Source organism: Triticum aestivum, chromosome 2A (genome assembly GCF_018294505.1).
Source record: "Triticum aestivum cultivar Chinese Spring chromosome 2A, IWGSC CS RefSeq v2.1, whole genome shotgun sequence".
Lineage (NCBI taxonomy): Eukaryota > Viridiplantae > Streptophyta > Magnoliopsida > Poales > Poaceae > Triticum > Triticum aestivum.
In genome coordinates, this window is record NC_057797.1 from 607,252,146 (window position 1) to 607,263,722 (window position 11,577).

General features: G+C 46.0%; 2 protein-coding genes across 4 annotated transcripts; one reads left to right on the forward strand and one right to left on the reverse strand.

The window, feature by feature from the left end:
* The first annotated feature begins 3,552 nt into the window (after window positions 1-3,552).
* LOC123189702 (probable LRR receptor-like serine/threonine-protein kinase At3g47570) lies at window positions 3,553-7,969 on the forward strand. 3 transcript variants are annotated; one of them, XM_044602183.1, is made up of 4 exons: window positions 3,553-3,791; window positions 4,304-4,392; window positions 4,491-7,216; window positions 7,311-7,969. In XM_044602183.1, the coding sequence occupies exons 3-4, from the start codon at window positions 4,549-4,551 to the stop codon at window positions 7,670-7,672; spliced, it is 3,030 nt and encodes a 1,009-aa protein (XP_044458118.1). In that variant the 5' UTR covers window positions 3,553-3,791; window positions 4,304-4,392; window positions 4,491-4,548; the 3' UTR covers window positions 7,673-7,969. The 3 variants fall into 3 exon arrangements, with proteins under 3 accessions (XP_044458118.1, XP_044458119.1, XP_044458120.1); XM_044602184.1 differs by having other exon boundaries at window positions 4,304-7,216; XM_044602185.1 differs by lacking the exon at window positions 4,304-4,392.
* Window positions 7,970-8,429: 460 nt separating this feature from the next.
* On the reverse strand, window positions 8,430-10,783 carry LOC123189704 (UPF0481 protein At3g47200-like). Its single transcript, XM_044602186.1, has one exon. The coding sequence runs from the start codon at window positions 10,499-10,501 to the stop codon at window positions 8,840-8,842; it is 1,662 nt and encodes a 553-aa protein (XP_044458121.1). The 5' UTR covers window positions 10,502-10,783; the 3' UTR covers window positions 8,430-8,839.
* Between the last annotated feature and the right edge of the window lie 794 nt (window positions 10,784-11,577).

Consider the following 11,577-nt stretch of genomic DNA (forward strand, 5'->3'; position numbering starts at 1 on the left):
GGGAAGAGTAGGACATGGGGCACAGACTGACCCATATGGGAAACTAGGCGTCATCGTTTCCCATGCTCTACTCCTCCTCGTCGAAGTCCGCGACTTGGCCGTCGCCAATGGAGGTAAGTTTGACGATGGACATGGACGGACTGACCTCTTCGTCGAAGTGACGCCAATGAGGGTTAGTTGCCGGCGTGAACGACGCACAGCTGGCGGCCACGGCCGCCTATGATGCCACCGCCTCTTGCGCGTCCAACGCAACGACTAGTGTATCAAGTCCTCGCTCATGTGAAGGAGGTAGTGGAATGCGACCTCCCCACCCTACACCACCCTACCGATGGCATGACTCTCGGGGCGATGATGAATTTTGACACTTGGTGCACGAGGCTGGCTGACAACAACCAACAGGTTGTCAATCGCACTATCTTTGCTGGTTGCAACAAATTGTGAGTAGATAATGGTATTTGAAGTACTTTTGCATTTTGTAAATAAAGTAACAGTTTTTGATATAGCTTACCACTCATGTCAAGTGGTTTAAATAAAAGTGAAATAATTGGAAGTAAAAGTGCAAGTAAATGAGAGTTTGAAAGTTTGCTTAGGCATGAAAATGGATCGAGTTTCATAGGTTCGCTATCAGCGTCTCTTATAGATGTGACAGCCTTGCATATAAACATAAAGAGGTAAATACACCAGGAGTCATAGAACTTGCACGTGACGGTCAGTTTGGTGCATAAACTTGTAAAATACGTGTTTCTGGTCATCAAACTTGCACAAACGTTCATATACGGTCACATTCCATGTACGCGGATGTATCCGTGGTCTATGTGGCATGCCAGCATGGCCAGGGCCCACCGTAAGCCCGCGACGCATGCTAGATCTGCAGACTTTTTCTTTATTTACGTATTATACACTTATTTTTTTTAACTTATTAAGCCCCTAAAATAAAATTATTTTTTATTTACGTATAAAGCCCCTAAAATAAAATGGAAAAACAAGGGATGGTTCGGTTACGAACTAGGGACGTGCCACTACTAGGCTCGGGTTAACAACCACCAAACCGATGATCATTCATGTCTAGGTAGCACAAATAATTTTTATATCATATAAACATGGCCGAAAAATCAATTTTACAAGAAATGTAACCCCAAAAAAGGGAGCACCGTGGCTCGACTATGTGACCTCGTGATCAATGTTAACTAAGATTACCATCGGGTTTCGAAAACACAACATATCCAAATGGGATAAATATTTTTCATGTTGTTATTCCTTCTTGTTCTATGTAAGAAAAAAAATTATATTTTGTGTTTGTGATATTTAATAAATGTTTATGTGTTACAAAAAAGGTGTGTGACATTTAGAAAAATGTTTAAACATTGTAAACCACATTTGTGTAATTAAAAATGATACGTTGCATTTTAAAAATGTTCGTGCATTCCCAAAAAACTGGTCATGACATTTTTTAAATGCCTATACAATGTATAAAGCTGTTTGTGTAGCTTAAAAATGTTTTGTACCATCCGAAAATGTTAAAAACAAAGTTGAAAAAAGTTTCAAAACTTGTATTTGAAAAAAATGTTAATCATATGTTTCAAAAGTATTAAGCATATACTTTTTAAAATACTCCAAACATAGATGTATACTGGAGTATTTAAAATATATATATATGTATCATAACATAGATGTATACTGGAGTATTTAAAACATCAAAACATATGTGTATCATATGGAGTATATGTTTCAATACACATAAATTTCAAAACTTGTATTTGAAAAAATGTTAATTTGGACATGTTGTGTTGATTAACATTTTTTTAAATACAAGTTTTTGAAACTTTTTAAAATGTCGCATACCTTTTTTTGTAACACATAAATATTTTTTGAATGTCACAAACACAAGAATATAAATTATTTTCTTACATCTGGACGTGTTGTGTTGTCGGTGGTAATCTTAGTTAACCTTGACCACAAGGTCACATGGTCGAGCCACTGTGCTCATTTTTTCCGTGTTACATTTCTTGTACAATTTATTTTCAGTCAATGTTTATATGATACAGAAATTAGTCGTGCTATATAGACATGAATAATCAATAGTCTGGTGGTTGTACACGTGAGACTACTAGGGCACGTTGCAGCTTCAAAACCCCATATCGCTTGCTTTTTAATTTTATTTTTAGGGGCTTAATACGAAAATAAAAAAAGGCAAAGGCTTCTCTGCAGATTTAGATGCTACAGCGGATGACAGTGGGCCCTGGCCACACTGGAATGCCACATAGGCCATGGATACGTTCGTGTACATGAAATGTGACCGTATATGAATGCTCGTGCAAGTTTGATGACCAGAAACACGTATTTTACAAGTTTGTGCATCAAACTGACCATCGCGTGCAAGTTCTATGACTTCTGGTGTATTTACCTCAAACATAAACATGTGAAACTAAACAATCATACAATCGTGACATGCTATTTCCATAAACTGTGATCACATTATATGCTGGTATGTTCGTAAATCCTCTAGTCAGACACACGTCAAAATGTATGGCCAATACTGATTGTAGCCCCCACGTGCACATTATGAGTTTAAGTGATAAATTATAGCATTGCATAGAGCATGATGACCCATATTATGTTTTATTCCATCTATTTCGTTAGCCCTAGATTGATTGTTATCTTTTTATTTTCTTGAGAAATTTGAAAATTACAAAAATGTTTTACCTTTTTTATCATGTTTTATTTGTTTCTACTAAAAACAAAAAACAGTACATGTTCTTATTTTGGTTCTTGATTGTGTGCTATCAACTTAAAAAAATAAAAACATTTTCTTGTTCCTTTTTTTTTTACTTTTTTGTTTGCTATCTTATAAAATTCAGAAAATCACAAAGATATTTTTTGAAGTTTTCAGAAAATATTAAAATGATTTTACGTGGCTTTGCGCTATGCATGATATTTTATTGTTTAAAGGATTGGCACTTCCAGGTTTTGTCTTTGAGATACAAGTGGGAAGTAAGAAAATATAATAAGTTGTTAGTTGCTGACCTTCTAACCACTTGGCGTCAGAGTTGGTCCAATTAGCATCTACTTCCTCCGTTCTTAAATAATTGTCTTTTTACACATTTTAAATGGCTACCACATAAGGATGTATGTAGACATATTTTAGAGTGTAGATTTACTCATTTTGCTTCGTTTGTAGTCACTTGTTGAAATATCTAGAAAGACAAATATTTAGAAACGAAGGGAATAGCTGGTTTTCCTTTTCATTGAGTTTTTTTTTTGTCTTTTACTACTATATCATGTAGACCAAAACAACAATGACACATAATTCAAAGCGTGAAACGGAAAGAAATAACACCAAAAAATCGATACTCCTGCCGTTCACAAATACAAATACAAGATGTTTTAAATATTATTAATATGGAATAAATATAGATTAAAATGAATGAACAATCATACTAAAACGTGCCTATACATATTTGATTCAGACAAAATTACGCCTCGCGTAGAACATCTTTTATTTGTAACCGAGGGAGTACCAAATTTAAAATCAGCTACTAGTTGCGTGACAGAACCAGCAGCAGCTACCCACGCCTGCGGCCTGCCTCAGGCCGTCCAGCCAAACCCTAGCAACACCGCCGCCGCTATTACCCCCAAGGCCCCAAGGCCAGGCGCGGCACCGCCACTCCCGCGCCTCCCTCCCCTATGGCACGTCCTCCCTCCCAGGCCTCGGCTGTCTTCTCCGTCGGCGGCGAGGGCGCCGCACTCTTCCTCTCCGTCGCCGGCGAGGGCGCCGCGCCCTAAACTCCGAGGTGCGATTTTTCCTCTTACAAATCTAGTTGAAAAGTCTGCATTATATATTAGCTGAAACTGAAAGCTTGTTAAATTCGAGCTGAAAGTTGGGGAATTCTCGTCATGGCTACCACCAACCATGCGCATTGTACAAAGCTCTGAGCTCTTCAAGAGGTCAATATTATATGATAACATATGCTAAAAACACGGTACTTCAGATGCTTAGAGTACTGACGCTGCACTTGTTAAACCCTTATTTAGAACTATATACGGCACCGCATCAGCCTGTACAATTAAGAAGCTTGAATAGTTCCAAACAAGGTGTAAAAGCGACAAAGAACGGGGATACCTGCTAAGTGTGCATACAAGACTGAATTTGCTAAAAACAAAGTAGGGCGGCCGGCGATTCAGCACTAGAGCATATTTTTAAAAGCAATTAAAGGTGTCAAGTGTCAACGTGTGCGCGGCAATTAGATATGTTTAATGCTGCGTAACGCTAACGCCATCTCTATTGCCACTTAATCCCTCTCAGAAGGGCAAACTACAGCACTCATCTCCACCTAAACCAATATTAGACATGGTCCTGTCTCCTGTGATATGCTGTGCTTCTGAAGACTAGAGGTAGGTGCACGCTTCTTCCATCTATGAATATTTCGTGCACTACTTCCTTTCATACATCGTACTTTTCGCTTCATTCAGATCTTTTACATGTGAATCAGGTGCATTTAAACTCCGGTTTTGCATCATGAAATAGTGAGGGAGCGAAAAAGCTATGTCATGAAGCTCTTCGTGCTCGTAGCATGGGCACTGTTGTTATTGTCTCATGGATCTGGAAGCGTCATTTGCGCCGTCCTCCATGGGAACGATACAGATATGCTGTCGCTTCTTGATTTCAAGCGCGCAATCACCGAAGATCCGAAAGGGCTCTTGAGCACATGGAACACCAGCATTCATTTCTGCAACTGGCAGGGTGTGAAGTGCAGCCTCACAGAGCATGAGCGTGTTGCAGAGCTGGACCTGTCTGAGCAGAGTTTTGTCGGGGAAATCTCTCCTTCCCTTGGAAACATGTCATATCTTACTTATCTTAACCTTTCCAGAAGCAAGTTCTCTGGTCAGATACCACATTTTGGCCGGCTGCGAGAGCTGGAGTTTCTTGACCTGAGTCACAACTCGCTACAAGGGATTATTCCAGTGACGCTCACAAACTGCTCCAACTTGAGGGCGTTAGACCTCTCAAGAAACTTATTGGTGGGTGAAATTCCCGCAGAAATATCCCTTCTCTCCAACCTGACACGCTTGTGGCTTTCTTATAATGATCTTACCGGGGTCATTCCACCAGGCCTTGGCAATATCACTTCTCTAGAACATGTTATTCTGATGTATAACCGGTTAGAGGGAGGCATTCCTGATGAGTTTGGGAAGTTGTCCAAGATGTCAAACTTACTCCTTGGTGAAAACAAGCTATCAGGTAGAGTCCCAAAGGCCATTTTTAATCTGTCTCTGCTAAATCAAATGGCGCTGGAGTTGAATATGCTAGTTGGTACTCTACCATCTAACATGGGTGATGCTCTCCCTAACCTCCGACTTCTTACATTGGGTGGTAACATGCTGGAAGGTCTTATCCCTGACTCATTAGGCAATGCATCCGAGCTACAGCTGATAAACTTAGCATATAATCACGGGTTTAGAGGACGAGTCCCACCTTCTCTTGGTAAACTTCCGAAGCTCAGTAAGCTAGGTCTTGACACAAACAGTCTTGAAGCAAATGACAGCTGGGGCTGGGAATTCTTGGATGCATTGAGCAACTGCACTTCTCTAGAGATGCTTTCACTCTATGCAAATCGGCTACAAGGAAACTTGCCAAATTCTGTTGGCAACCTTTCGTCTAATGTTAACAACCTCGTGTTTGGTAGGAATATGCTATATGGATTAGTTCCGTCAAGCATAGGAAATCTCCATAGACTAACTAAGCTAGGACTGGAGGAGAACAGTTTGACTGGTCCGATTGATGGATGGGTTGGAAATCTTGCTAATTTGCAAGGTTTATATCTTCAACAGAACAATTTCACCGGGCAGATTCCAACTTCCATTGGCAATAACTCCAAGCTGTCAGAACTGTTTCTGGCAAATAATCAATTCCACGGTCCCATTCCATCAAGTTTCGAAAACCTTCAGCAACTCTTGTATTTAGACCTCAGCTATAACAATCTTCAAGAAAATATACCAAAAGAGCTTTTTAGTATAGCCACAATTGCCCAATGTGCGCTATCCCACAACAGTCTAGAAGGCCAAATTCCTCACATCAGTAATCTTCAACAACTCAACTATCTAGATCTTTCATCCAACAAGCTTACAGGGGAAATTCCACCTACTTTGCGCACATGCCAGCAATCGCAAGCCATCAAATTGGACCGGAACTTCCTCTCGGGAAGCATTCCCATGTTTCTAGGGAGTCTGAACAGCTTGATCGAGCTCAACCTTTCACATAACAATCTCTCAGGCTCTATCCCAATTGCTCTAAGCAAACTGCAACTTCTCACCCAGTTGGATCTATCCGACAATCATCTTGAAGGAGAAGTACCAGTAGAAGGAATATTCAAAAATACAACAGCCATTTCCCTGAAAGGCAATTGGCGGCTTTGTGGAGGTGTGCTGGACCTACATATGCCTTCATGCCCCGCTGCTTCTCATAGAAGATCTAGATGGCAATACTATTTGGTGAGAGTATTGGTCCCTATATTAGGCATCTTGTTACTCATATTAGTAGTCTGCTTATCCCTTCTCAGAAAGAGGATGCTGAGGATGCAGTTATCGTTGCCTTCTTCCGATGAGCAATTCCCTAAAGTATCTTATAAGGATCTACCACAGGCTACTGAGAACTTCACAGTATATAACTTGATTGGGAGAGGAAGCTGCGGTTCAGTGTACAGAGCAAAGCTAAACCAAAAACAGATGGTTGTGGCAGTGAAAGTTTTTGACCTTGACATGCAAGGCGCGGATAAAAGTTTCATCTCAGAATGTAAAGCACTGAGAAACATTCGGCACCGTAATCTTCTTCCAATTCTGACTGCATGCTCAACAATTGATAACCAAGGCCGGGATTTCAAAGCTCTAGTCTACCAGTTCATGCCCAACGGCAACCTGGACACTTGGCTGCACCCGGCAGGAGATGGAAAAGCCCCAAAGCAACTGGACCTCTCTCAAAGAATGAAAATAGCTGTTGATATAGCCGATGCATTGCAATATATACACCATGACTGTGAGAATCCTATTGTTCACTGTGATTTGAAGCCCAGCAATATCCTCCTAGATTATGATATGACAGCTCGTTTGGGGGACTTTGGCATCGCAAGGTTGTACATCAAATCCAAATCAGCGGCAGCTGGAGGTTCGAGTTCAATGGGTACAATAACTCTGAGGGGCACGATTGGATATATTGCTCCAGGTAACAATATGTTTCTTGCTGTAAATTTGAATGCATGCAACGAAGCGGTTGTTTACATGAACTTATGTTATTAAACGTTTTACATGGTGTTCAGAGTATGCGGGAGGTGGCTACCTATCGACGTCTGGAGACGCGTACAGTTTTGGGATAGTGCTGCTGGAGATGCTGACAGGAAGAAGGCCGACCGACCCTATGTTCTGCGAGGGGCTTGACATCGTGAACTTTGTCAAGAGGAACTTTCCGGATCAGATACTTGATATCCTTGACGCTTCTCTCCGAGAAGAATGTCAAGACTGTTCTCAGGATAATCTGGAAGGAGAAAACGAAGTCCACCGGTGCCTGCTGTCCTTGCTGAAAGTGGCACTTTCTTGCGCAAGCCAGGATCCTAACGAACGAATGAACATGAGAGAAGCAGCTACTGAATTGCACGCGATCGACACATTGTATGTGTCTTGAAGCGGATGCTATGTGCTAGAGCTGTATCATACATACATACCAGCTGATGTGAAGCGTGTAACTAGAGCTGTATCGTACGTTCGTACTATAGTGGCCGTGTAGAACTTTTGTACTCGAAAAATTTATTTGTTGGGCTGTGGCTTTGTTCCTAGCCTTTGAAATGCTCATCTTTTTGCAAAGTACGAATCAGCCTTTGTGTTCTTTATAATTGTAAAAAGATGGTACGCATGTTCCTTCAAGATTGCCCTGACATCATCTTAAAGAAAAGATTGTCCTGACATTTGGCTTTTTGCCTGATAAGGTGATTGCAGAAAACAGTATATTGTTGCCAAAAAAGAAAGATTGCCCTGACATTTGGCTTTTTGCACAACATTTGCACATGTTGGGGCCATTGTCAAGTTGATAGTAGTATATGATGCCCTTTATGCTCTGAATTAGGCATGGCACTAGAGCATATGCATCGATGCTGTTCTGTTTTTTTATTTAATCAATTGTATTTTTTCTTAGGGGAGAGCATCGATGCTGCTCACTGGAAGAATTGAATTGGTATCAAAAGGAAAAAAGGACCCGTCTGGGCGCTTCCATTCCATGGCTGTGTGAATGAAAGCCTTGTGGCTCCAATGCTGCACGCTAGGGGCCGAGGATGGATCCTGACGACTACTGTAGAGTAGAAGCATCGTACGAATCATAGTGTCGTTATCTTCTCTTCAAAAGAAAATACGGAGATTGGCGCATCCGCGCGTGTTGCTGATCTACATCTAGATAAGAAAAGATTTATATATGCCCACATGTAACTGAGACGTGGAAGGACGGAAAACTTGGGGCCTTCTTCCTTCCACGTGTGGAAAACCTTAGAATCAAGCCTAAAACAAGACTAGCATTTGACCTTGCAAATGCTCAAACCCCTCAAGATGTCCCAAGAACAGACGATTAATACAATGCATTTGCTTATTTTTGCCACAAAAATGCTTCTCCCACCAGAATCGAGTACGTATATTAACAGGATGCAACTCAAAGGGGGGAGAAGAGTTCTTCCTTGGCAAGAGAACCAACCAATCAATCAATCAAAACTGCAACGCAAGCAACAAAAAAGAAAAGAAAAAATGTCGAACAGTGAACCAATCCACCTGCTGGTGGCTGGAGCTGGAGCTGGAGCTGGAGCTAAGGCTAGGCGGGCGGTCGATAGTAGCTGTATGCGCTGTAGAAGGTCTGCATCATGGTGAGCAGCAGGAGGAAGACGCCAGCGACGACGGAGACGATGGCCCACGGGTTGGTGAAGTAGTTGTGCTGCAGGCTGGCCACCCAGGTGCTCCACTTGTGGTCGTAGTACCGGTTCACCTGGTCCGACAGCCCGGAGAGGTAGCTGTCGTTGATGTCGAACACCACCTCCAGGCACAGCCGGTTGAACAGCTCCGCCACCTCGCCGTCGCTGCCCAGCCAGTGCTCGATGATGCCCCGGTCGTGCAGGTACTTGACGTCCTCCGCCGAGTTTATCAGGTTGTCCATGAAGATGGCGTAGGAGGTGATGTTGTTCCCGCCCGGCGTCGCGATGTCCATGTGGCACTGCTCGAACGCGATCAGGTTCAGGAACAGCGCCTTGCTGCCGTCGTGGATCAGGATCCGCGGGATGTGGAGCACCCCCTTGTCGAACCGGATGTCCCAGAACCGGTCCGTGTTGCGCCGCCGCCGGCACCGGATGCCGGCTTCACGGAGCTCCGACACGCAGTGCACGAACTGCTGCCGCCGCTTGTCGGCCACGCGCCGCAGCCCCGACCACTTCTTCAGCCACAGCCGCGCCGCCGGCGGCGGGGTGGGCTGCATCCCTGCGCGGAGGAGGCTGCGCCGGAACACGTCCAGGCAGTGCAGCATCGGGTTTGACAGCGGGTCGAACGCCGCCGCGGCCGCCGCGTCGGCGTCCACGGAGGACTCAAGCTTGAACCGGTCTTTCCGGTGCAGCGGCGTGTCCGTCGGCATCAGCGGGTCGAAGAAGCGCACGGCGAGGCTGGCCACGGCCCCCGTCTGCTCCGGGTGGCCCAGCTGGATCCCGAGCAGCAGGTCCAGCACGAACAGCGGTATCTGGTTCTCCAGCAGGATCATGTCGCTACGGATGGCGTGCATGGCGCCGCGCATGGCGAAGACGGGGTCGTGCCGCGAGTAGCCCAGGTCGTCCACGAACCCCTTGGCGCCGTCCAGCGCGCCGCGGAACAGCTCCAGCACGAAGGTCCCGTCCAGCACCAGGCACTGCGCGAAGTCGTTGGCCGGCATCCATGCGACGCGGCCGTCGTAGCAGGACCGCACCCGCTCCTCCATGGGCCGCAGCGCGTCGAGGTAGGCGGTGACGTCGTGGCCCGTGCGTTTGAGCACGTGGTGCAGCGCGCGCCACTTGTGGCGCTCCATCTCGCGCAGCCGCCGCTTGCCGGCGTGGAGCGGGCCGATGGACACCACCTGCGGCATGTAGGCGCGCTCGTCGCCCTCGCGGAGCGACTTGGGCACGCGGTACACGGAGAGCCGCGCCCACGGGCACGCCGCCTCCTCCGCGCGCGCCTGCGCCAGCTTCCCGCGGATGGTCACCACCCATTCCGGGTCCTGCGGCTTGGGGCTGTGCGCCGGCGACGACTGCGCCGGGGCCGCGGCCTGCTGGTCCCGGTCCTGGCGCGTCAACGTCTCCGCTGCCCCCGGCGTGCCGTTGGCGACGAGCAGGCTGCGGGGGAGCGCCTGCCAGTGCGGCGACGGCGACGGGGACTTGTTGAGGTTGGCGTCGACGGTCTCCTTGAGCTTGAGCGTGATGAGGTACCAGCTGAGGACGTCCTTGTTGAAGACGGCGACCATTGGCGAAAGCTTGGCTTGGCTGGCCGGCTGCTGGGTCTCACTGGGCCGGTTATGGACAGATCAAGGAGTGCAAGCAACGTGCAGGATGATGATCTTTTTTAGCTAGAAAATTTAATCGCGGATAATGATTGACGAGTGGAGTTATCAGTGTGTTGCTTGTTCGTGCTGTACTGAAATAATGGAATTTCGTCCATAAAAAAGGAGTTTGCTGCCGAGTACTCCTTCCTAGTGGAGTACTTTGTTGCCGCCCTGGCGGTGCTCTGATTTTGCGTCTTCGTGGCTCATGCTTCAGCTGGCGGCTCTACAGCGTAGCGTACTCCAACTGGCCTGTATGGATTCATGTCCTTCGCAAAGAAGAGGAATTTGCGTACTTGAAGGCATCCAAACATCGCTTTTACTGTAAGCGATTAACATGGCTTTGGTTGCTGCAAGATTCAACCTAATCACGTCATCCTAATCAGGATCCAACCCCCTTGATGATGCTCCGGCGTTTCCATCCAAATAACGGATATGTTTAAGTAATACTCCATGTCATGTTTGACAAGCTCTTGACGGTGAGCCTTCGGATGATCATTTGTTGTTTGTTATTGTTGCATGTCAACGGCGCAACAATGAAATGGTCGGCGTGATGGGCGAACTGCTAGTGGAGGCTAGTGCGCGACATAGAGCTCAGGTTAAGAGATGCTTGGCTGAGGACCAACAGTTGCCTAGCCACCCGGCACAAAAACGGGCATCAGCTCCTGCCACCTCCCGCCGTGGAAGAAAAGGAGGGCAGCAGAAAAGCCGGCGACGACGAGGGTCGAGGAGTGTGGTTGCACACGAGAGATTTTGTGATTCCTAGCCGTTGGGGTGGGTGGACTGGGGAGTGACGGGGTAGTGGAACGCACGCACGAACACGAACACCACGCCAAAGCTGAAGAAACCGCAGATCACTCCGTCCCCATTACCGGCGAGGCAAGGGCCACCGCGTGTGGAGATTAAAGGCTGAATAGTCACTGCAAGGAAGTTGATCATGGACTGTGGTGGCCGGAGCCTGCGGCGATAACTTGGCACGATGATGACCAGCCTGTGTCTCC

What these genes read in the sequence shown, in the direction of transcription:
- LOC123189702 (XM_044602184.1), top strand. Translation starts at nt 4,549, where the DNA reads ATGAAGCTCTTCGTGCTCGTAGCATGGGCACTGTTGTTATTGTCTCAT. An exon ending in GATTGGATATATTGCTCCAG is followed by an intron (nt 7,217 to 7,310) that starts GTAACAATATGT and finishes CATGGTGTTCAG; the next exon opens with AGTATGCGGGAGGTGGCTAC.
- LOC123189704 (XM_044602186.1), bottom strand. Translation starts at nt 10,501, where the DNA reads ATGGTCGCCGTCTTCAACAAGGACGTCCTCAGCTGGTACCTCATCACG.